General features: G+C 48.4%; 1 protein-coding gene and 1 long non-coding RNA gene across 5 annotated transcripts; one reads left to right on the forward strand and one right to left on the reverse strand.

Annotated features, from left to right (window-relative positions):
* Window positions 1-221: 221 nt before the first annotated feature.
* On the reverse strand, window positions 222-24,464 carry PITX3 (paired like homeodomain 3; the record flags this gene model as incomplete). 4 transcript variants are annotated; one of them, XM_081913761.1, is made up of 4 exons in its annotated part: window positions 222-1,816; window positions 2,857-3,062; window positions 4,065-4,177; window positions 24,196-24,464. In XM_081913761.1, the coding sequence occupies 4 exons, from the start codon at window positions 24,462-24,464 to the stop codon at window positions 1,268-1,270; spliced, it is 1,137 nt and encodes a 378-aa protein (XP_081769887.1). In that variant the 3' UTR covers window positions 222-1,267. The 4 variants fall into 4 exon arrangements, with proteins under 4 accessions (XP_081769887.1, XP_081769888.1, XP_081769890.1 ...); XM_081913762.1 differs by lacking the exon at window positions 24,196-24,464 and adding an exon at window positions 24,014-24,074 and having other exon boundaries at window positions 4,065-4,200; XM_081913764.1 differs by lacking the exon at window positions 24,196-24,464 and adding an exon at window positions 23,774-23,787.
* On the forward strand, window positions 3,136-5,927 carry LOC309371214. The gene is made up of 4 exons (XR_014168923.1): window positions 3,136-3,419; window positions 4,088-4,248; window positions 5,238-5,351; window positions 5,771-5,927. It is a non-coding gene; the product is annotated as an uncharacterized lncRNA (long non-coding RNA).
* Window positions 24,465-25,328: the final 864 nt, after the last annotated feature.

Consider the following 25,328-nt stretch of genomic DNA (forward strand, 5'->3'; position numbering starts at 1 on the left):
ATATGAAAATGTAAGACCTAGCGATCGGCTGCATGGTGCTATTTTTGACAAACTCGAGGGTAACACCTAATTTTTAGACACTGAGTTCTAGGATTAAAAAAAAGGTCTGCTTTAACTGCAGAGCCCAGTTTCTCCACCTTCAGGGGGGGAAAGCAACGGAACGCTTTCATCCTAGGTGTTGGCTCCACGTTGCTCTTGCAATAAACAGACACCCATAAAGATTGCGAGGATTTCGTCCGATTTATTTTGTAATGGAATTTATTGTTGAGAGCACGAAAGAGCCATTGACTGTAAAAGGAAAGCAATGGGGTTCTGTAGGTGGATATACTGATATTTAACTCCCGCCTGGTCGAAAATGAAATCCAACAGGGAATGTTTTATTTGCTCATATTTCTCTGTATCTTTTCACTCTTCCCTTCCCCGACTTCCACAGGCAGGCACGGGAGGGACTATGCAGCTCTCGGTTGTCGCTGTTGTTTTTTTGCTAAAGTCAAAGTTCTGTATCCCTTGTGGCGACCTGCTAGCAGCTTCTGCTGTAGTCTAAGAAACCAGTGTAAATCGGGGGCGGGGGGGCAGGATCTTATCATCGTGCCCGAGTGGATCTCTCCATTCAGCTGGGTCCCAGACCCTCCCTACGGCTCATAATCCCTCTCTCGCCCCTGCCTTCACGAACTCTGAACCTTTCCATGAGACCACATCTTCCTTTGCCGACTCTCAACCACAAAAGGCCGAAATCTGCAAAGGAAAAGAAGGAGAAGCGACAGGACATTGTGCAAACATTCGTGAAAGAAGTCTAATCCTCATCTGTGGTCTTTCCAGCACAGCGTTTAGACCTCGAAGGGTTTCGTGTCGGCAGGCATGCAAATCGCCGCGGCGCACAGACATACGTTGGTGAGTGAAATCAGCAGCTGCACCGTTGTGTCTCCCCCCTCCCTTTCCTGGGTCTCCCTCTCTCCGTATTGTTGCACGAACGGGCTGCCTGATCTCCGGCGGGAGCAGGAGCAAGCCCAGAGCTATCGCATTACAGCGCCGGATTGACAATGACCTCAGAGCCTGGCAGAAAAGTCCTCTTTCCCAAAAGGGCTTTCGATGAGCGGTTGTGTTTACTTTCGCCAAAAACAAAAGAGAGAAGTCGGAAAGTTTATAACAGCATGGTCGTCACGAAGCACATCTTCCTGGAATTTGGTCGGTCTGGGTGTGGCTGTCGGGCTAATGGCCAAGTTCCTGATTAACGGGGTTGGGTGGGTGGTTGAAGGGTCCTAGGCCTTCATACTGGCCTGTCCACAGCGTACTGGCAAGGGCTGAGGCTGGAGGCTGCTGTCTGAACTGCCGGATAGGTGAAGTTGGCATGCTGTTTGGCCTTCAACCTCAGGCTAGCCAGGCTGGAGTTGCACGTGTCCCGGTACGTGTATGGGCTGGCTGGGGAAGCGTATGGGCAGGTACTGGATGAAACGGCCGAGTTAAGGCCGGGGCTGTTGAGGTTGTTGAGGCTGGGGCCTGGCACACCAGTCACTGTGGAGGGAGCTACCATGGAAGAAGGCATGGGCATGGAGCCGATGGAGCTGGGCGTGGAGAACATGGGCTGCGACGAGAGAGGGCTGACGTTCATCGAGTTGAAGAAGGGGAAGCTCTTTGCCGACAGGGTGCTGGTGGCAAGGCCTTTGGTGGCCCAGCTGTTGTACGAGTAGCCGCTGTACATGTCATCGTAAGGCTGCATCAGTCCATTGAACTGGGCTCCAAAGCTGTTCTTGCAGAGTTCGGCCTGTTGGTTCCTTTCTCTCTTCCTCCACTTGGCCCTGCGGTTCTTAAACCACACCTGTGAAAGAAAGGGGGTGTTTCCTTAAGTTAGCATTCTGCGTGTGTTAGCTTGGTAATAATAATAATAATAATAATAATAATAATAATAATAATAATAATAATAATAATAATAATAATATATTTATACCCCGCCCATCTGGTTGGGCTTCCCCAGCCACTCTGGGCGGCTTCCCAAAAAATATTAAAATACTGTAATACATCAAACATTAAAAGCTTCCCTAAACAGGGCTGCCTTCAGGTGTCTTCTAAAAGTCTGGTAGTTATTGTTCTCTTTGACAGGGCGGGTGCCACTACCGAGAAGGCCCTCTGCCTGGTTCCCTGTAACTTGGCTTCTCGCAGTGAGGGAACCGCCAGAAGGCCCTCAATGCTGGACCTCAGTGTTCGGGTAGACACCAAGCGGGGCGGAACTGCAACTCCCATCGGCCTCAGTGAACTTCGTAAAGGATTATGGGAGCTGCAGTTACAACGGGTTCTCAGCAATAGAACAGGTGGAACTTGTGACAAAATGTGGCAGGCATCCTCACTTCTAAAATGAGTACAGGATCCCAGCCAACCATTATCTCCCACCACCCAGTGTTCCAACTTTCTTTCTCCTTCTGTTACTCCTCGTTCCACGTCTACTGAGCATGCTCAGTCCACAATGGGCTTTTGTTGGTGTTCCTCTTCCCTGTGTGTCCCCCGTCCTTTCAGCTTGTTCATGTTTGAGGGGGGAAATGTACTTCTGCAAACCTCAGGCTTTCCTCAAGCGTGCAGGTATCTACCCCTTGTTTCTTAGTGGTCCTACATTGGTGGCACTCGCCGCCTGAGTTCACTATTAGGAGGGATTGTGAGAGGAGTGCCTCACTTTTTAAAATGCACGATTTTGAGAGCAATCTGTTCCTCAGAAAGTACTTGCGCTGTATAACAGCTCACACAAAAGGTTAAAAGCCACATGCAGAGGCCTCTTCCATTCTGCTTGGTCTGCTATGTGGTTCGCTATCGAATCCTCAAATTCTGACCACATTAAGAGAAAGCAGAGCGGGTGTGAATGAGGCCTACCCGGACTCTGGCTTCAGTCAAGTTGGTCCAGACAGCAATTTCCTCCCGGGTGCTCATGTCCGGATAGCGGTTCCTCTGGAAAGTGGCTTCCAGCTCCTGGAGTTGTTGGCTTGTGAAGTGAGTTCTCTGCCTGCGCTGTTTCTTTTTCAAGGAGCCATCCTCAGGATTGGAGTCATCGGTCTGGTTCTGCTGTGACTTTTCTGTGTCTGCGAAAGCAAAGGCAAGAGCACCGATTTGTTATAATATATTATTGACTCACAACTGCATGCAATAAAGGGTTAACCTGAGCTCAGGTTGCCAGTGGGGGCGGAGCTTAGCAGGTTCCGGTTCTCTTCCTGCTTCCTGGAACAAGCAAGAAGTCATGTGGTCATGGCTCCCTGTGTGTGAACCGAATCTCTCAAAAAATGAGATTTCGAAGCCTGCATCTTTACTAACCCAAAGATTGCATGATCTTTTTCGTAAAGAAACAAAATACTTTTCTTTTTAAGCCATTTGGAACCTTTTTCATCTCTGTTTTACTGCCAGTAGTTGGAGACTTATTTGCTGCAACTTCTGGAAACTTTGTGAGTAAAATATTCACTTACCTGCAAAGTCAAATGTCTTTGATTTATTCTAGCCTAGGGGATGGATGGGACGAGGGTGGCGCTGTGGGTTAAACCACAGAGCCTAGGACTTGCCAATCAGAAGGTCGGCGGTTCGAATCCCTGCAACGGGGTGAGCTCCCGTTGCTCGGTTCCTGCTCCTGCCAACCTAGCAGTGCGAAAGCACGCCAGTGCAAGTAGATAAATAGGTACTGCTCCAGCGGGAAGGTAAACGGTGTTTCTGTGCACTGCTGTGCTTCACTCGAAGCGGCTTAGTCATGCTGGCCACATGACCCGGAAGCTGTACACCGGCTCCCTCGGCCAGTAAAGCGAGATGAGCGCCGCAACCCAGAGTCGGTCACAACTGGACCTAATGGTCAGGGGTCCCTTTATCTTTTTAGGGGCTGGATTGGGGAGAGGGCGCGGCCTGGGCAATCCCTGAGGGCCAGCTAGAGGCCTGGATTTTGGCCTTCAGGGATGAGGTTCTGCAGCTCTGCCCTACCAGTTATGATACGCTCATGTCTAAGAAACAAATAGAGCATCTCCCTTTCTAATCAGGCCAGAGCTGGAGGCTATGAAATGAGAAGCACCGCTTGCTGTTCAGAGCAAAGCCAATTTCGTACTTACCGCTGTGCTCTTGTCCCTTGCAGCTGTGCTCATGTTGTGGTGTCCCCGACTCTGAGAGGGAGAGGTTGGGACTGTGGGCCTCTGAGTCAGTGAGCAAGTTGAACTCCATCGGCCTGGAATAGGAACTGGAGAAGAGCTGAAAAAGAGGCCCAAGTGATGTCTGAGTAGCATATACGATTAGGAGGTCAGTTGACTTGGTGGGAATAAGTTCAGTTAAGTGGGGTTAACGTCCAATAAGTGTGGTTGTTCACACTGTGAAGAATTAGTGTCTTTACTCCAAAACAGGTTCCATTGTGCACAGTGGGATTTAATTCTGGGAGTGCAGCTACCTTTCAAAGCTAACAAATAAACCTTTATGTTTGTGGACTGGTAGGTTCATGCCAAATGTTTGAGATCTGGTGACTTTCAGAAGCTAAAGACAAAGCTGACCTTTGGCCTCTGGTGCAAAATGTATACCTATTTCCTCAATGCAGGCTGTGTCAAAGCTGGGAGACAATGTCTGCTTTTAAATTGGTGGGCATCTTCTTCCTTCCTTACCTCACGTTTCCCTCCATTTTCATCCTGCACTGTTATTACAGGTAACAACATATATGCAGTTAGAAATATTTGTGTCCCATCCCGCCCAGACTCCTTTTCTAAGATAAAAAAGGTCAGCGTTTTTAAGAGGAAAAAACCTCTGGAGGGCTTTCCCCCTCTGCAGTAGACGTGAAGGCAAGCACAGTGGTTTGGCGCATGTGCACACGCATGCATAGACAAGCGCATGTGCGCACGCCACGCACATGAAAGCGCACGAGTCGCCCTGGCACTTTGCGATGGTGCACCTGTACGTGAAAGGCTGTGAAGGCAGGAGCCACGTTTGCCTCAATATACCTTTTTCATGCAGCATTTTGTGCAAGGAGGCGAGTCCATCTGCGGCTCTGGCTATTGTCATAGCTTTTTTGCGTGATTCCTGGAATTATGCAGAAACGCACAGCACATTAATTCCTCGGATTAAGACTTGATTAAGATGTGTGTAACTTTGCAGTCTCAGAATTTATTAAGGCCCCCTTCTCAAGGAAGCAGCAGATGGAATTTCTTCCCAGTGTTTGTAGATGATAATTCCACACACACACACCCCACAGCTATTTGCATACGACTGCATCTGCCGCCCGAGCACAATTTCCTCTCTTCCAGGGACTGATGCTGCAAGGACCTGATTCAAATTCCTCCTTTTCACCTGCTAAAGACCTGAAGCGAGACAGTCGCCCCTCCGGCAAGAGGTGACTAGTTTAGCCAACTTGCAGAAAGGTGAGTGGCATTAAAAAAAGAGATCTGTAGGCACCCCAGAAACAGGTTTTATTCTGCCTGAAGCAAAAGGTATTTTCTGAACTATTTTGCTTCTGTACAAGAAGGTACAGATCACATCTATTTTTGCAGCCCTGGCCCTGTATGTTTCCATTGACTGAACTGGGACACAAACTCAAAAGGGCATGTTTCAGAACACAGCCTCAAATATTTGTTGCTGAGTGAGCAGTAACAGGCAGGGAATTTCTCGTTGTTCTATGTCCTGGCCCCAAATCAGCTTCTCTGCTTGTCATTGTTCCGAAAATAATATTTTTTTGCTCAGTCTTGGTGCTGTTTGCTGGTATGAACTAAGTATGAATTCATCTCTGGCTATTTCCAAGCACAAGAACTACATTTCACTCTTCTCCCTCATCACTGAATAGAAGTAGATGTTCTGAAGGAAGCCATCTTCCACTTGATGATGTGAATCAACACGCAAACGTATCAGCCGAAGACCAGAACTACCCAAAGCACAAGAAGAGACTTGACACAGGACATTTTTAGCTCAACAACAGAGATAGGCCAAACCACAACAGAAAAAACAACTCCCACCCCCAAAATCAAAGCCTCCTTCTGAAAGCCCCGGAAGCTTCTGCCTGGCTTACGGAGGGAGGTAAAAAAACAACAACTGGTCATAACATCTCCAAAATCCCCCTTCTTCTTTTTCCCATGGTTCCTCATGCTGTCCGAGTTGACTTTTGCCAATGGCAGTTCAGCCCCATTCCCCAGTTCTCAGTTCCCGGGGAAAGCACTGACCCTAGGTATGTGCGAAAGGAGGTGGGTCACTTTGGGGCCTGAGTCATTTGGGGCTTCAAACTCCGACACAAACGGTTTGAACTGGGCCTCGAAAGGAACCAGCAATCAGGGCAGCTGTTTTAAAACGGAAGGGTGTGTGAGATCGAAACGGAACTGGAATCTGGATGCTGCATTTTGGGCCCATTGATGTGTTCTGAGTTGTCTTCAAGGGCAACCCCACACAGAGAGCATTGCAGTCATCCAGTCTGGAAGTTGCCAGAGCACAGGGAACAGTGGCCAAGTCTTCTATGTCCAAAAGAGGTTGTAGCTGGCAGAGGCGGAGGAAGCCGCTCAGGCTCCTGAGGCGGCACTTTCAGGGGCAGGGTGAGCTGCCCACAGAGGCAGGGTGAGCCCACCCATAGGGGCAGAGCACCCCATGGGGCCTCTGGGGTCTGCCTGCCTCCTCCCACTCAAGACGTAACCGGCTGTACTTTTGAATAAATAAGGTACTGCAACCTCTACCATGCTATGAGATCCACTATCCTGTAATATTACATATGGTATGTACAATTGTTTATGGTTTTTTATATTAATTTTGCTGTAAAAATGTGTGAGATTACGATATTGTAATCATTTGCGTTACCTAGAGCCTGTTCTACTGATGAAGCCTAGGATGGCGAAACAAGGCTAATATTCCGGAAATCCTTGTCTTAGACTCTGTGAAAGGATTCTGTGGAACTGTAACAACCCTTCATGTGGATTATTGGACTCTATGAACAGACAGGTGGAATAGATACTTATACATGTATGGACCTTATGCATGAACTGACTACAGAATGAACTGATCCACTGGGTCTTTTCTCGTTGAACTTTATGAGACTTCCGTTGAAATCTACAATTTGATACAATGAATATTATACCTTATTTATTCAAAAGTACAGCTGGTTACATCTTGTGTGATTATTGAGTATGTTTCCCTTAACCATAGGTTTGTTGTTGTTTTGCCCTCCTCCCACTCAGCTGCACTACAGCTGGGTGGGAGGCAGCAGGCAGACCATTTGGGCAGCACAGAGCCTGCCCATGCCCAAGCCACTGCATCTCTCCCAGAAGAGACGCTTGGCTCAGGTGCGCTGCAGGCCCCACGGTGAGTGCCACCCAGCAGTTTGTCACCCCCCTCAGTCGCACGCACCGCACCCCCTTCCTCTACCCCTAGTAGCTGGCGAACCAAGCCAGAGCTAGACAAAGCCACTGCTAGCATTTAAGGGTAGCTATTCAGAGGGACGCGGGTGGTGCTGTGGGTTAAACCACAGAGCCTAGGACTTGCCAATCAGAAGGTTGGTGGTTCGAATCCCCGCAACAGGGTGAGCTCCCGTTGCTCGGTCCCTGCTCCTGCCAACCTAGCAGTTCGAAAGCACGTCAAAGTGCAAGTAGATAAATAGGTACCACTCCGGTGGGAAGGTAAATGGAGTTTCCGTGCGCTGCTCTGTACGCCGGCTCCCTCGGCCAGTAAAGCGAGATGAGCACCGCAACCCCAGAGTTGTCTGCTACTGGACCTAATGGTCAGGGGTCCCTTTACCTTTACATTGCAAGACTATCGTAAGCTGTTCTTTTCAGCACAGTTCCCCAGTCTTCAAAAAGAGTACAACAGCAGTAGAGCACATTACAGTGATGCTGCAAGCAACTCCCTTGGCCTCAGCCTAACCCTCTGAAGTTTTCAGAGTGAGGTTTATTCTCACAAGCCACTCTCTCTCAGCCCCAGCTTCATTGACCCTCAAATTTCGGGTCCACAGACATCATTTGCATTGGGAGGATTATTTTAAAGTGTTGGCAAACCTTAAACTAACGTTTTACATAAGAGAAATATGTCAGAAAGTAAATTTGGCTGGGAGTGGGCATTCTGTCGCCCTGTCTCTGGTAAATTAAAACCTTGGGTTTCTCATTTGATTTCCACAGGCAGGGAAAACCATTTAAACATTCAGCATGGAACAGCATATGTAGACAATGAGATGGTTCTCTGTAACTTTCTACTCTCTGTAGTTTTCATGGTCTATAAAAGGAAGGAAGGAAGAAACTGCAAGTCTTTCGCAAGCCATTTACCCCTTAACTTACAGAACTTTTAAAAATCTGTCATAGTGTATTTATTTTATATTAAATTGTAAATGCATAGTGTAATGGTTATATGGGGTTGCTCGTTCATAAGTTGCCGCCACTCCTGGCTAGGTTGCCTGGTTAAACCTTTTTCTGGCTGGACAGCCCTTCACTTCGTGGCTGTTTCAGTCGCTAGCAGAATCCGTCAGTGGGCGTTTCTTGAACTTCTTCCAGCAAAGAAGTTCTTTGACGCCAAGTCTACGCCTACTTTCCCTGCGCGGAAGTTTTCTGCGCAGGGTGGGTGTGGGTAGCAGAGGACCCGTGCTCTCCCCGCTGGTCTCCGGCGAGGAGTCCTGGAGCCCCCTCACCGATTCCCCCATCTGCCCCCCTTCTCCACTGGTGTTACGCTGATTTCCTTCCCCAGCCGATGAGCTGCCTCTCTCCCTGCTGGGCCCTTCTCCAGCATCGCTTGGGAGCCTTGCCTCCACCTCTGGCTCCGATGTCAGTTCCCTGACATATAGCTACTTTCCATCTAAAAGGTGCTCAGAGGTTTACAACAGAAAATTTAAAATATATATAGCTGTTAGAAAGCTGACTGTGAATAAGTTGTGCGAATGATCCCTTTCTTACAACAAAAGGTCCTTTGGCCTTAGTTGCTGGTCTTGCTTGCTGATCGCAAAAGATGGAGGCAACAAACAGGAGAGAGAGCTGTCTAAGGCTACACTGGGACTGGGCTTTAAATAACTGGTGCAGTGGTACCTCGGGTTAAAAACTTAACTCGTTCTGGAGGTCCGTTCTTAACCTGAAACTGTTCTTAACCTGAGGTCCGACTTTAGCTAATGGGGCCTCCCACTGCTGCCGTGCTGCCACCGCGCAATTTCTGTTCTCACCTGAAGCAAAGTTCTTAACCCGAGGAACTATTTCTGGGTTAGCGGAGTCTGTAACCTGAAGCGTATGTAACCTGAGGTACCACTGTACCTTGAACTGGTAGCTGGTTCAAATAAACGTGATGGAAACAGAGGACTGGATAATGCAGAAACCTGCGCTCAGCTACTTCTGAGTAGCAGGCTAATCGTGGCTGTTTATCTTCCGGTGATTAATGGTTTCCCATGGTTCCCGTTTCAATTCCATTAAGATCACAAGTGTAGGAAAATTGCCCTGATGCTTTATGCTCCCGCCCCGCCCCCCCCCCCCGCCGCCCCAATTCTTATATACAAGAAATTCATGACCTTTCCTTGAACTTAGATCGCTTTCCCCCCTTTGTGCGTTTCTGGGCTATACGTTCAAAATCAGAAATCATCTGAATCTTCTGCCCTGGTCCCCAGAACATGATTGGACAGAGAAGTGCATATTTATGCTGATGACACCACACATGGCCCAAATGACAAACCATCTCTCCTGCTGGCTCAGGGTGTGTGTTTAAAGCAGTAATGAGGACTAGATAGAGCCATTTGTGGTGCCTCAGAATGGACAGCTTCAGAGCGACAGAGTGGAAGTCTGCATAGTACTCTGAATAAAAGGTAAAGGGACCCCTGACCATTAGGTCCCGTCGTAGCTGACTCTGGGGTTGTGGCGCTCATCTCGCTTTATTGGCCGAGTGAGCCGGCGTACAGCTTCCGGGTCATGTGGCCAGCATGACTAAGCCGCTTCTGGCAAACCAGAGCAGCGCACGGAAACGCTGTTTACCTTCCCACCGGAGTGGCACCTATTTATCTACTTGCACTTTGACGTGCTTTCGAACTGCTAGGTTGGCAGGAGCAGGGACCAAGCAACGGGAGCTCACCCCGTCGCAGGGATTCAAACCGCTGACCTTCTGATTGGCAAGTCCTAGGCTCTGTGGTTTAACCCACAGCGCCACCCGTGTCACTAGTCTTGCAGTGTAGTCCAGTGGGATCAAGTGGGACATAGGCTGGTATGGATTTCTAGCCAAATTCTGCCGCTGCCCCCCCAAAATAGATTACACTTCAAACTTCTTCGCAAGCCAAATTACTGCTTGTTCAGTTATTTTAAATATTTTATACCACCTTTCAAACATATTCTCTGGGAGGCTTACAAATCCAGAGCTCAACTGAATTCAAAAGCCACGTTGGCATGTCACATTAAGTCAAGCCGTGAAAATACAGTGGTACCTCGGGTTAAGTACTTAATTCGTTCCGGAGGTCCGTTCTTAACCTGAAACTGTTCATAACCTGAAGCACCACTTTAGCTAATGGGGCCTCCCGCTGCTGCCGCGCCACCGGAGCACGATTTCTGTTCTTATCCTGAAGCAAAGTTCTTAACCTGAAGCACTATTTTTGGGTTAGCGGATTCTGTAACCTGAAGCATATGTAACCCAAGGTACCACTGTAGGAACATCGGGGCATTCCGGGATCAAATCAGAAACCAGGACAGCTTCTGTAAATCCAGGACTGTCTCTGGAAAATAGGGACATTGGGGTGCAAATGTATTGGCAGGGGCAAACGTTGGTAATATGGTGCCCCAAGAGAGGACAAAATTTCCGCCTCCCATTTCTTAGGTAAAGGTAAAGGTACCCCTGCCCGTACGGGCCAGTCATGACCGACTCTGGGGTTGCGCGCCCATCTCGCTTAAGAGGCCAGGGGCCAGCGCTGTCCGAAGACACTTCCGGGTCACGTGGCCAGCGTGACGAAGCTGCTCTGGCAAGCCTGTACCAGCGCAGCACACGGAAACGCCGTTTACCTTCCCGCTATAAAGCGGTACCTATTTATCTACTTGCACTTAAGGGTGCTTTCAAACTGCTAGGTGGGCAGGAGCTGGGACCGAACGACGGGAGCTCACCCCGCCGCGGGGATTCGAACCGCCGACCATACGATCGGCAAGTCCTAGGCGCTGAGGTTTTACCCACAGCGCCACTCGCGTCCCGCTCCCATTTCTTATGATAGCAATAATTTTTTTTCCAATCCCAGTTGCTCTTTTTATGCACCTTCTCGGTAGGTACCAGTTAAGGTAAAGGACGGTTAAGGTAAAGGACGGGGTGCGGTGCTCATCTCCACATTCAGGCCGAGGGAGCCGGCGTTTGTCCACAGACAATTTTCCGGGTCATGTGGCCAGCATGACTAAACTGCTTATGGTGCAACAGAATACCGTGACAGAAGCCACAGAGTGCACAGAAGCACATTTACCTTCCCGCCACAGCGGTACCTATTTATCTACTTGCACTGGCGTGCTTTCGAACTGCTAGATTGGCAGGAGCTGGGAAAGAGCAATGGGAGCTCACCCCGTTGTGCGGATTCGAACCTCTGACCTTCTGATCGGCAAGCCCAAGAGGCGCAGTGGTTAAATATTTGTTGTTGTTGTTATGCACACACACCCTGGCTCAGCGCCCTGTGTGTGGGAACTGCCGGCACCGCCTTAAATCCAGCACTGCTGCTGGATCCCAAGGAGATGGTAGCTGCTTTATCCCTCCCTGGCCAAAGTTTGGCTCAACATGTCATCCAAACCCAGGTTTGTGATTTAGCCTCTTTAGCCTTTTATCAAACCTGGAATCATGGTTAATGCAAGCCTTGGCTTAGCTGCTGCCCTGCACTAATCTGGGGTGAGACTATGCTCTGAGAAGCTGCAGCCATCAGGGTAAAATGTGTCCCATATCACATGTTGTTTTCGTTCTTCACCAGCTCTGCATTGCTTTCAGGTTGCTGTTTCCTGCACAACTGTGTCACACATACAACCTGGAATGATCTAACTATGGCAGGGAGTTGACAAAGGACTAAAACAAACTTCCACGTTAAGTTAAGAGGTGATGTCTGGAAGCTTTCTAGACAGTTGTTTTCTCTGGTGTTCTGATGCCACTGCAAAGCCAAAGAGATCCATGGGTCCACACAACTGCAGTAATGGGGAAACCTTTGATCCCACATCCTAAGGTTCGTGGGCAAATTAAACAGCAAAATAATGTGCTGTATTATAAAAGTAATTTATGGATTTACAGTACCTTATTGAAAGACAGATCCATGTAGCAAGCTTGGAACATTTGTCAAAGAGCACAGGCTTCCCTGCTAGCTTATCAGGTAGAGAACGCTTATCAAATATCACACACTCTATAGTCTAAAGATAGGGGGTGCTGTATAGGTAGGCAAAAAAGAAGATGTATTGTATTTTCGCTCTATAGGACGCACTTTTTCCCCTCCAAAAATGAGGGGAAATGTGTGTGTGTCCTATAGAGTGAATGCAGGCTTTTGCTGAAGCCTGGAGAGCGAGAGGGGTTGGTGCGCACCAACCCCTCTCGCTCTCCAGGCTTTAGGAAGCTATCCGCAAGCCTTCGGAGCCCGGCGGGAGTTCCCGCCGGGCTCCGAAGGCTTGCGGATAGCAGCCTGTAGCCCGAAGCCCGGGGAGCGGATAACAGCAAGCTCTGGAAGCGAAGGCGAGGTTGCGCGCAACCTCGTCACCGCTCCCGGACCCATTCTGGGGGCTGGGGTCGGGGGAAGCTTGGGCTTCCCCCGCCCCAGCCCCGCGGCTAAAAATGAAGCCAAGACAGCGAGCGGGATCCATCCCGTTCGCTGTCTTGGCTTCTGCCAAAGCTGCACGCAGCCTCTCCTGGCTGGAGAGGTTGTGCGTGGCTAAAGAGGAAGCCAAGACAGCCAGCGGGATGGATCTGTCTTGGCTTCTTTGCTCTTTGGGGCTGGGGGGGATAATTTTTTTTCTTTATTCCCCCCCCTAAAAACTAGGTGCGCCCTATGGTCCGGTGCGCCCTATGGAGCGAAAAATACGGTATTTTGTATACCCTTCAACATTTCACTCTTGTAAATGAGTGTGTAGTCCTAGGGGCAGAGTCCAAGGCCTTAACGCAATTCAGACTCGCATTCGCAACAACTAGAAAACAAGAGCTAAAAGTGTGCGCATGCACTCATTCCAACTAGGCGATAAAAGCTGTGGGGCAAGCCACATACCCCACAGCAGTTCAAATACACATGAAACACATGTCTATGCACATAGCTTCTTTCATGCAATTTACAACAGGAATCAGGGATCTGAGGCTATAGTGCAACAGAAGCGGAACAAAGATTTGCAGCATAAAAGGTTACGGCATTTCAGCAGGAAGTTATGGGATATGCACAGGTTGGAAATGAAGCTCCTGCTTTAAATCTTCTACGGCCAGAGGGTGCAAAAGAAGGACCGAACCTTTTTTATGTATGCTACAACAGCAGCAAGGATACTCATCGCTAAATGCTGGAAAACTCAAGATTTGCCCACACTGGAAGAATGGCAGATGCAACTGATGGACTATATGGAACTGGCGGAAATGACTGGCAGAATCCGAGACCTGGGAGAAGAACTGGTGGAGGAGGACTGGAAGAAATTTAAGGACTATCTACAAAAACATTGTAAATTGTATGAATGTTAAGAAAGATGTAAGATTAGTAATAACATGGTTCCAACAAATTAGTTATAAGGAATATGAATCTAAATGCAATTGAAAGAAAAGACAAATTTTGGATAAACAATATGTTAAAACTAAGTCTCCAAAAGAGTGATCTAAATTTTCTAAAATTTGAGACTTAATATGGAAAATTACATTACATGAATTGAAACAAGTTAATAATTTGCTGGCAAAATTTATGAGTTTGGAATGCAGGAACAAGAGTTGTGAGGAAGTCCAATGATGAGAATGAAATGTGGATATTGGAAAATACTATGTTACTATGTATGTCTTTTATTGCTTAAACAAAATGTTAATAAATATTATTTAAAAATATATATATCTTCTACATGCTGAAACAGGATTGGAAGGAGGACCAAGTATGACCTCTCTGAGACCATCATCCTAAGTGTACAATAAAAAGGTCCTCCGGAGGGGCCCTTTGTTGTTCTGATACACAAGCTCACCAGAACTCAGCCTAGGGGATCTGATATGATACGAGATCCGAGTCCTGGAAGGTAGCTCTACAAATGCTGAATGCATTTTTCTCAACAGTTAACATGGTCTCCCTCCCATTCAGAATTTGGGAGCTGGCTGTCCCTGAATAAATGTTGTCATTATTAGAGCTGCCTCCACAATCCATCCCACACAAAAAACTCACTCCTGGTTTCCAGTCCTCACCCTACTTTGCCTTCATTTCAGCAGCCCCAAAGGGTGTGTTTCTTGCATCTCAGGAGAGTGGCACTTTTTATCTGTATTGAAGTTTCCTGTCCGCACTAGTGGGTGGAGTTTGATAAGACGTGTTTGCTCACTATTTTTGTCCCCTCCCTGCAATTTATTGTGTCATTGACATGCTGCAGAATTCACCTGCAAAAAAAACCTGATCTGTCTGGGTGGGCTCTGGGGCAGGCCTGCAATGTGTGAGCTTAGGCCAAAAGCTAATACAGTGGTACCTCGGGTTACATAGGCTTCATGTTACATAGGCTTCAGGTTACAGACTCCGCTAACCCAGAAATAGTGCTTCAGGTTAAAAACTTTGCTTCAGGATGAGAACAAAAATAATGCTCCGTGTGTGTTTCCCCAGCCACTCTGGGCGGCTTCCAACAAGACATTAAAAATACATTAAAACATCAGTCATTAAAAAATTCCCTAAACAGGGCTGCCTCCAGATGTCTTCTAAAGACCAGATAGTTGTTTATTTCTTTGACATCTAGTGGGAGGGTATTCCATAGGGTGGGTGCCACTACCGAGAAGGCCCTCTGCCTGGTTCCCTGTAACTTGGCTTCTCACAGTTAGGGAACCACCAGAAGGCCCTCGGCACTGGACCTCTGTGTCCGGGTAGAACGATGGGGGTGGAGACGCTACTTCAGGTATACATTAGTGACTTAAAACACAGAGAGCCCACCCCCCCCCCCCGGTTGCATTTCAAGTCACATTTTCACTCTGCTGTGCACATCGGAGAGGGGCGAGGATGCCTTCACCTGATACGCATTGCCTGCTTTCCTGCAATGTCCCCCCAACTCATTTTCATGAAACTGTCATTTGTGCAGAAGCTGTCATCCACGCAAGCAGAACAGCTATCTCAAAAGTACATCTGAAGGCAGCCCTGTTTAGGGAAGATTTTAATGTTTGATGCATTACTGTATTTTAATATATTGTTGGAAGCAACCCAGAGTGGCTGGGGAAGCCCAGCCAGATGGGCGGGGTATAAATAAATTATTATTATTATTATTATTATTATTATTATTATTATTATTATTATTATTACTACACAGCTTAACTGTGGAGGAAATATGGCTTCAGTTTTCCTTTCAGAATGGAGCTGGTTTGAGGGAAAATATATCAAACAACAGTATTTCTCAAGACACTATGAGGTAACGTTGCAGGTAAAGGTAAAGCGGCCCCTTACCATTAGGTCCAGTCGTGGCCGACTCTCGGGTTGTGGTGCTCATCTTGCTTTACTGGCCAAGGGAGCCGGCGTATAGCTTCCGGGTCATGTGGCCAGCATGACTAAGCCGCTTCTGGCGAACCAGAGCAGCACATGGAAATGCCGTTTACCTTCCCGCAGGAGCAGTACCTATTTATCTACTTGCACTTTGATGTGCTTTCGAACTGCTAGGTTGGCAGGAGCAGGGACCGAGCAACAGGAGATCACCCCATCGCGGGGATTCGAACCGCCGACCTTCTGATCAGCAAGCCCTAGGCTCTGTGGTTTAACCCACAGAGCCACCCGCGTCCCTAACGTTGCGTGTACTTAGATTCAAAACCAGAGGCGGGGGCACAACAGATTAAGGTATACACAGCCTTAGAATGGCAACAGCCAAATAAAGAGAGTGTCCCATTAGGATTACATTAACACTTCCCCCTAGGGGGATCATCCTGCAAATGTTATAGCACAGGGCTGTCCAACTTCCAAGAGACTATGCTCTACTCCCACTATAAAAAAAACAGGCAGTGATCTACTCATTGGCTTGACCAGGGTTGTTGAGCTTTTTTGGGGAAAGGGGGAACTGTCAGGGGCCCGTGATTGACCAACATTGACCAGGGACATCCCGTAATCAAACGGTAGATCTCAAGATCGACCTGTTGGACAGGCCTGTTATATCAGAACCAATCCTTTGAAACAAATCCGAGAGGGTATTTTGTTCGGATGCTACACCCATAACAAATTATACTCCTGGAGCTGGAAAAACGCATGAAAATTTGGGTCACTGATTCTCATTCTGCTCCTACTTTCTCCTAAGTGTGACAAGGAACCACATTTTCGAAGGACTAAAGTGAGTGCTTGCTTGCGGATATAGGTAATTATTAAAGTAACAACAACAACAACAGAAATCCTGTTTGCTTTATGTGGGCTGCAACATTCCCATGCATATTAATGGACGATGAGTTGGTTTCCCTGGTGCAATATTCAGAGATAAAAGAAGAGAAGCCGGGAAAGTTGTTTTTAAAAATTATTTAAAGTCAGATTCACTTCATTTCCTATGCAAGGTACTGTTAAGGCAGATTTCTTAGCAGCGGAGGAAAGAAACAACATTTGGGAAAATGACAAGTTGGAGAGGCCTTGCCTTTTAGGTAAAGGGCTACCTGCTCCAGACAGCGAGCTGAACTTCCCGTCTATGAAACAGGGATGACAAAAGGAAAACGAAACACTGTGTGCTGTTGTTGTGATAGTTCATCTGTTCTGTAGGCTAGGGGGAATTTGCTGACTCAGCCTTCAGGAACCTCTCCAATGGGCTGCTGCAAGAGCTACTAAAACCATTTTAGGTGAACCACAATTGCTCCGATGGTGAGGTGTGGAGTTTCTCTGGTCTTACAGCTTTTGAGATCACGTTCTTCTCCAGGGATGGGAGCTGTGACCCTGTGGTGCTGCTGCTGCTGATTTTGTTGCATTTATTACAATTGTTTAAATTTGTCCTGATGCTACTTGTACTGTACTACCTTGGAAGCTTTGGAAACGTGGATTTATAATTTTTTTAAGCAATGGCAAGACTTCACAAAACTGCCGATTTTCATTCTTGCCCACCATTCAAAGGAAGAGCTCAAGTCCTGCTAAGGAGCTAAGGATGGCTGATTTATCACTACTGTTAAACATCCTTTACTCTAAAAGGTCTAAGAGATTAAATACTGAACATTCAGAGGAGAGATTGATAATGTCACTTGTGCTCTGGAACAATTCAGTGTATATTATTTATCATTTATAATTATAATATAATATCATTATATATGATATTATCATTGTGCTCTGGAACAGTTCAGTGTATATTATTTATCCCACCTGTCCCTGTTCAGGAAGACGTACAGTGGTCCCTCAGGTTAAGTACTTAATTCGTTCCAGAGGTCCCTTCTTAATCTGAAACTGTTCTTAACCTGAAGCACCACTTTAGCTAATGGGGCCTCCTGCTGCTGCCGCACCGCCAGAGCACGATTTCTGTTCTCATCCTGAAGCAAAGTTCTTACCCTGAAGCACTATTTCTGGGTTAGCAGAGTCTGTAACCTGAAGTGTATGTAACCTGAAGCGTATGTAACCTGAGGTACCACTGTACACTATTTTATGTTATCTCCTTAGGAATAGTTTGGAAGAGACAACAGGGCTGTTCATCTGTTACATTCAGTGCAGAAACAGTTTTTGTACAGTGTACACAAGATTGCTAATTTTTACACATATGATTTTATGGACATTCTATACATATTTGGTGGCATATGATCGCGTGCAGCACTTTTTGATAAAAGTTTTTTTTCAAATTCTTGCAGAGCCTATTCCAAAGACACAACTATAATACATATTTTGAAATTAGATTTTTTAAAAAATTGGTTGGGACTAGAATGCTGCTTCTTAAATATTGTGGGGTGGTATCAAACATTATGTCAGCTTGAATGGCTTGAAAATCTGGTAGATTGCTATTATGGCAACTTTTGAAGCACTCTCAAAAGCTACAGTGGGATTTATTGAAGCAATTTTTAAGAATTGCTAAGAAATAGTCATTATGGCTGCAATCCTACACACATTATAAAGTTTTTAACATCGTTAGGGTTATTGGCATCATTGGTCTTAATTTTTTAAAACAATATCACATTTTTATATTATGCTTGCTCTTTTTATACCTTTGTATGGTTCTTTTTGTTTCAGATTCTTGTTTAATGTACAAAGATTTGGACATTGCTTTCTCCCATTTTTTCCTCTGCTTTCCCTCATTTTCAATTTTCTAATAAATGGATTTTTTAAAAGGAAGTGGGTGATAAGAGTTTTCAGCCCGTTTATTTCAGTGGGTCTAGTAAGTCTAACTGGACGCGGGTGGCGCTGTGGTCTAAACCAGAGAGCCTAGGGCTTGCCGATCAGAAGGTCGGCAGTTCGAATTCCCGCAACAGGGTGAGCTCCCATTGCTCGGTCCCTGCTCCTGCCAACCTAGCAGTTCGAAAGCATGTCAAAGTGCAAGTATATAAATAGGTACCACTCCGGTGGGAAGGTAAACCGTGTTTCTGTGTGCTGCTCTGGTTTGCCAGAAGTGCCACATGACCCGGAAGCTGTACGCCAGTAAAGCAAGATGAGCGCCACAACCCCAGAGTCGTCCGTGACTGGACCTAACGGTCAGGGGTCCCTTTACCTTTAGTGAGCCTAACTAACGTTGGACTTCACCCAGTTAACATTTCTCCACTTACAAACATTGATTTAACAAGAAGGGAAGAAGCAAAATGAACAGTTCAGAAACAAATATTCAAATTAAGGTGGGTCTCTAAATAACTACAGCAACAGAAACAGGAGAGGATAGAGTTCAAAGAATCAGCTATGTACCACTGAGTAATTAGGGTCTCTTAGAGCAGTCTCTGTTCCCGCTGCTACAGTCTTGGACTGGGAAGTAGATGTAGGCTTCATCCCGTCATTCCCTGGCTGCAGAATGATGTTTTAGTGCAGGAGGCAGCAGTTCCCTGCTCCACTGTCTTATCTGCATGTTGCTTTTTACTCTGTCTCTCTCTCTCTCTCTGTCTGTCTCTGTGGTTTCACATGATCTTCCCTCTCCCAAATCTCCCACTCTCCCGGCAAAACAACAACAACATGTCCTCTTAATCTCCTGTCAGCAGGCTCCTTAGTGCCAAAACACTTGTGTTCCAGGTATCCCACAGTAAGCCACACTTTACACAGGGTCATGTAAGGTTATAATGTGCATCCCCATCAGTTCACATGAGGCAGAAACATTTCAGGAGGGTGGAGAGGAGGGATGTGCCTTGTGGAGAGGGTCTTTGACCCAAGGAGGGGCATAGCCTGGGGAAAGTCCCAAGGACTGGACAGAGAAGTTTTGGGGGCTGCATCCCCCCACCCAAATCAAGTGAATAAATAAAAATACTTAACAAAAAGTAGAAACAATCAGAATCATATTTGAAGCTGAAATACTTGCTCAGGTCACTTGGATTTTCACCAAATCCAAGAAAACTTGCTTTAGTTGAAGCTAAAGGTAAAGGGACCCCTGACCATTAGGTCCAGTCGTGACCGACTCCGGGGTTGCGGCGTTCATCTTGCTTTAATGGCCGAGGGAGCCGAAGTACAGCTTCTGGGTCATGTGGCCAGCATGACTAAGCCGCTTCTGGCGAACCAGAGCAGCGCATGGAAACGCAGTTTACCTTCCCGCCAGAGCGGTACCTATTTATCTACTTGCACTTTGACGTGCTTTCCAACTGCTAGGTTGGCAGGAGCAGGGACTGAGCAACGGGAGCTCACCCCGTTGCGGGGATTCGAACCGCCAACCTTCTGATCGGCAAGTCCTAGGCTCAGTGGTTTAACCCACAGCACCACCCGCGTCATGTAGCATGGCTGAAAACCTATGCAAGTTGCCTGGCTGGGCAGTAAGCTGCGTCAAACTCCCTGGTCCTGTCTTCTGACTGGTTTTGTAAAACAAAAAGAGCTTGAGTCAGCAGAAACACATTCTTTGTTTAGAATCAGCAACGCAAGCAAAGAAGTGTTACCATTGAGACTGCTAGCATGAGATGGGAACCCAGACAAAGGAAAAGAAAGAAGAATCTAGCCTGATTATTTTCCCACATCTTCTGACATCCTCTATGCTGATCTGTGTCAAACAGCAGCAAAACTGAATGCAACGTTGTCACCTTGTTTACTTGTTGGAGAAGGGAGAATCACACTCCTGTCCCACTAGGCCTGAAAATACCTAGGATGGCCTCAAGTTTTCATACCAGAGAGAATTCAAGGCAACCCTGGTGTTTTAGTAGACACAGCAATCCAGGAACATCTCAGGGCTGCCAACTCACAGCCCCGTCAGGGGCAGGAATCCCATCTTCCCGTCATGGATGCAAAAAGGGAAGAATAGAGATTTGGTTCCCATTTCCGGTAAAGTCCTAGTGAAATGACCTCCCATCATTCCCCACCCCCAAAACAAGCCCACTGAACTTTACACCACCTTCCCACTTATCAAAGCTGCCTGCACGTTAGTCAAAATCCACACACAAAATATGGGATGGGTCGCGATTTGCTGTTCAAGCCAGGCGTTCTCAAAGGATGTGGCAGAAAAAGATGTGTGGCAGGAAGATTCAAGGGCAATCAAAGAAACACTTAAACATTTCAGTGTAGTATAGTATAGCACAGCCCAAAGCAATTATTTTACTTGCAGAATATGCACAGATGTCTTTTTAAAATGAGAGCAATCCTACTTGTGATTTTATTTCCCAATACATTTCTTATCATAGAATCATAGAATGGTTGAGTTGGAAGGGACCAAGAGGGTCATTTTGTCCAAACAACCTGCAATGCAAGAATATTTTGTCTCCAAAGTGGGGCTCAAACCCGTGGCCCTGAGATTAAGAGCCTCATACTCTACGAACTGGAATGCGGGTGGCGCTGTGGGTTAAACCACAGAGCCTAGGGCTTGCCAATCAGAAGGTCGGTGGTTTGAATCCCTGCTACAGGGTGAGTTCCCCCAGCTCGGTCCCAGCTCCTGCCAACCTAGCAGTTCAAAAGCACGTCAAAGTGCAAGTAGATAAATAGGTACCGCTCTGGCGGGAAGGTAAACGGCGTTTCCGTGCGCTGCTCTGGTTTGCCAGAAGTGGCTTAGTCATGCTGGCCACATGACCCGGAAGCTGTACGCCGGCACCCTCAGACAATAAAGCGAGATGAGCACCGCAACCTGAGAGTCGGCCACAACTGGACCTAATGGTCAGGGGTCCCTTTACCTTTACTCTACCAACTGAGCTATTTCACCTGTCAATTAAAATAGCGCCACCTGCGTCCCATATATATATATATATATTACAGCAAATTTTTATTCTGAAAATAGTTGCCAGAGGGGGAAAAAATTGAGAACCACTGTCCAAACCTACCGGGGCCATCTCATGCGCCTTTGAAAGCCAAAGCGGCCCCAGTGGAGCCACTCAGTCAGCACCCTTCGAACCCGCAGCGCTGAGCTCCCGGCGAGCAAGGGGCCAGCGGGTCGCCTGCCGTCGAGGCTCGAGGGGGCGCCCCACCACCGCTCCGAGAGGGGGCTAGGAAGGAGCGTCTCTTGCTCCGCCCGCTTTGGGAAAGGATATCAGGCTGCCAGGATGCGTAGGCGCCGCCTCGCCAATCGCCCACGAGGCGGGCTCTCTCTTGCCAAGCCGAAAGCGGCCACGTCGGGGCGGTCGGCAGCTGCAAGCCAGCTGCCTCTTTTCTCGGCCGCGCTGTCCCCGCAAAACCAGGGGGAACTGGTGGGGAGGAGCCACCACCGAACTGTGGATCGGGACCACCAGGTGCTCCTCCAGCTTCCTCCGCCGGGAAGAAAGTGTTGCAAAGCGTTAGCCACGAATCGCACCAGATCAACCCGGTGGCGCGCGGGGAACCATGAAATTGGAGAGTTTAGAAGGGATCCCCGGTGGGGGGGGGGTGTCATCCAATCTAACCCGCTGCAACGAATGAGAGCGGGGGTGGGTCGGTGGGTGGGGGTCGGGGTGGTACTTCGAAGGGGCCGCCTCTTATTCCTGCCACCGTTCCGCCGCTCTCGCTGAACTTGCGCGGAGTGCAACGTGCGCAACTGACTCATTTCTTTCTTTACCCAGATCCACTCTTGGGAGAACCGATTGCGGCCCAAACGGCTCCCCGCACCCCCACCCCCTGATCCGAAGCGAGGCAGCGGGGCTGCTCCCTGGTTTGTCCTGAGTTGGGCAGCCAGAAGGCGTCCACTGCGCACACGCGGTTCTGTGGTTGCGCCCCGATGGCAACTAAGATAGAGAGCAGGCGACGGCTTTCCGCCTTCTGAATGCTACGGTGCTTTCTTACGGTGTTTTATATGCAAAAGTCTGCGCAGCAGAAGCGAGCAAGGAATTGCGGGAAAACGATTAGGCAGCAGGGGCCGGCCTCCCCTTGCCCCCCTGCCCCCTTTCCCAACGCACAGCGTGGGGAGATGGGTGGCGACGTGGGGGGAGTCCAGCTTGTGCGCGAATAGTCGGCCGAGTATTTGGCGTTTTCAGTCCAGATTAGATGCTGAGTTTTTCTTACCGGAGTCACAGTTTGCTTGTGGCACCGACTTAGCAGTGCCTGCTGGTTTCTGATCATATGGGATGGGGAGAGTCATTTGTAAAGAGCACAATGTCCCCGCGCTGGTGATCAAATGCCAATTAAGCCCTGATAAACTAAAACCACACAGTAATTTCTGCACAATATTCGTGGGGGGGGGGGGACCGGTTATTATGGGCATATTTTTAATTATGGTTTTACTATGGACATAAAACTTTGAATACCGTTGCATTCCGAGTAAGAAAACAGGCAAAAACTGAAAAGGTACTTTGGTGTCAGGAATGTGCAAATTACTGCATTCTATCTTGTTGAATTATAATTGCGATTATTTTAAATTAACGGACAAACGTATTGATATTGTGGTTTATTTAGATGCATTTACATCTTCTTAATCGCCTTGGTTTTCATTCCGAAGAAAGGATGCAATATGTTTTTTGAACAATTTTACTGTTAAATTATTTTTGATTTGGTCTTTGAATAATATTGTCTTCTGTAAGTAATGTTAAATTATAAGTAAAAACCTGAGTAGAGAAAATAGTCCCAAAACTATTAATCAATAACTATTAATAAAGTAACTGAATTAATAAGGTGACATTAACATGCATTTCGGTTTTGTTTTGTTTTTCGTTTGCCGGCTTTGCTTTTTGCAGCGGTTTGTCGATTTAATAATCATTCTTCTCTGAAGGGTCTCCTTCCTAGGCAAAATACCATTTTTATTTTCGTTCACTGAGGACAGATTTTAACCAAAATTAAAAGTCCTGCTGATAAGGAGCCGTATTTGCCAGCAAAAAGCGGAGAAAATTTAAACAAGGGTTCCCAAGGGGGAGACTGAATATCTCCTCTTCTGGGAACCTGCAAGATCCCTCCGGTTGTAAACAGAAGAACGGTCCTTACATAAATATCATTTGTCTATCTGTCCAAAAGCCGACGGACTTTCCCCGCGCCATTTCGCTTCCTCTCTCTTCCCCCCTCTCTTCCTCGCACACCCGCAAGCTTGTTTTTAGCAATCCGTTACTTTCCAAAAGAAACCCCGGCTCATAATTTCGCGCGTCTACAAGCACCGCTTTTTAGACTCTGCGCGGAAGCTAAACCGGCGTCTGGGTTGCAGTTCAGAAAGCAGAGTTTATCTGAGTCGGAGGGATCGCCTCGGCTCTCCTGCCCAGGCGCCTCGACTGTGCCCTAGCCACCGGATCAACTCACCCTCGGGTTCCCGAGCCCCGTCCGTCAGTGCCTAGGAGCACTTCGCGAAGCCTCGACGGCAACCAGAGCCAGTGCGCTGCCGGGGAACCGTGGAGTGGGGGACTTTCCGCGACTGCAGAAAATCACGCCCGGCCCACCGGCTGCGGCAGGGGGAGGCTGAGCAGAAGAAAGACCGGCCGCCCTCCACCACAGGCTCGACGGGAAGGCCGGGACCAAACAAAGGACAAGATGCGCCCTCACCTTTCCAACAGCAGCTGGCAGAATAGGCATCACCACACGCGGCGGCAGCAAGGCAAGGGGCGCGCAATGCAAGCCGTCGGGCACACCCAGCCTTGTCCCGGCACCCCGCCCCGTCCCGCCCCGCTATCGGCTGTCTCCGTTGCCTTGCGCCCCGGGGAGAAGCCGGCGCAGCGACCACTTACAGCGCGCGGCGTCCGTGCGCCCGGAAAGAGCCGTCGGCTGTCCTCGCCTCGCCTCCGCGCCAGCCTTCGGGGCTGCCCAGCTCCGGCTCCGCTCGTCGTAAGTCCCTGCGGAGTAGTGCTGCCGAGCTGCGTGCGCTTGGCCGCAGCCTGCTGGAGGAGGGTCCCGCCGTCGAGTGCGTCCCCTTCGCGGGGGCCATCGGCTTTAAGGATGAGGCCATCGGCGCCCCCAGGCAGCTGCCATCGGGCAGCGCGCGCCTAGCCCGCCCCATTCGCAGCCGCGCGGCTGGCCAAGCACCCCCGCCCCCTTCCCGTGGCGAGGCGAGGCGTCGTCGGGCCCCGCCCTTGCCAGACTCTGGCGCTTCCCCGGCCCGCCCCCTCGGAGGCCCGCTTGTGGGCAGGGGCCGGCCAGCTCCCTCGGGCGAGGAAGGAGGGGTCGCGGTGGCAGCGGCTTACCTAAGCCTCCAGGTGACAAGGAAGGTCCCGGCAGGAAGGTCGTCCGTCCCCTCGGGGCTTCTCTGGAGCACCCAAAGACCAGAGAGTTAGGGAACGGAGGTAAATGCAGGCATGACTGGCAACCCATTTAAACGGTGAACATGATGATCGGTGCCGGATTTATCTACTGTATAGGCTAAGTAGGCTGAAGCCTAGGGCCTCTAAATCTAGGGGTACTCGCCAGCCCTCCCGCTCCCCAGCTGGCAGTCTCCCCTCTCCCAAACTTGCAAACCCAATACTTCATGCAAGGGCAGGGCAACTCAGGCCCAGCAACTATTAGACTCAGGGCTAGCCAGTGGCGCTCAATTTGAAACAGTGGGGTGCAACTTACAATTTTTTTTTTGGTAGGGCAGCAGTTCACAGCCAAAGTATGCAAAACTTTATATCTTATAGATCCAAATAAAATCCATCTAGATTGCCCTGGTGCAGGGGCCCCCTTAGGAGCGGCCTGCAGGGCCCAATTTCTCAAATTGCCTTAAGGTCAGCCCTGATGAGATGTGCAGGGGTTGGACTGACAGGCTCTGCACCTTCTAAGTCCCTGATGTCACCATTCAGAGTACAGACTCAAGGACTCGTTATGGAAATACAGTGGTGCTTCGCTAGACGAAAAGAATCCGTTCCGCGATTCTCTTCGTATAGCG

The sequence above is a fragment of the Podarcis melisellensis genome, assembly GCF_964234715.1.
Source record: "Podarcis melisellensis genome assembly, chromosome: 5".
Taxonomy (NCBI): domain Eukaryota; kingdom Metazoa; phylum Chordata; class Lepidosauria; order Squamata; family Lacertidae; genus Podarcis; species Podarcis melisellensis.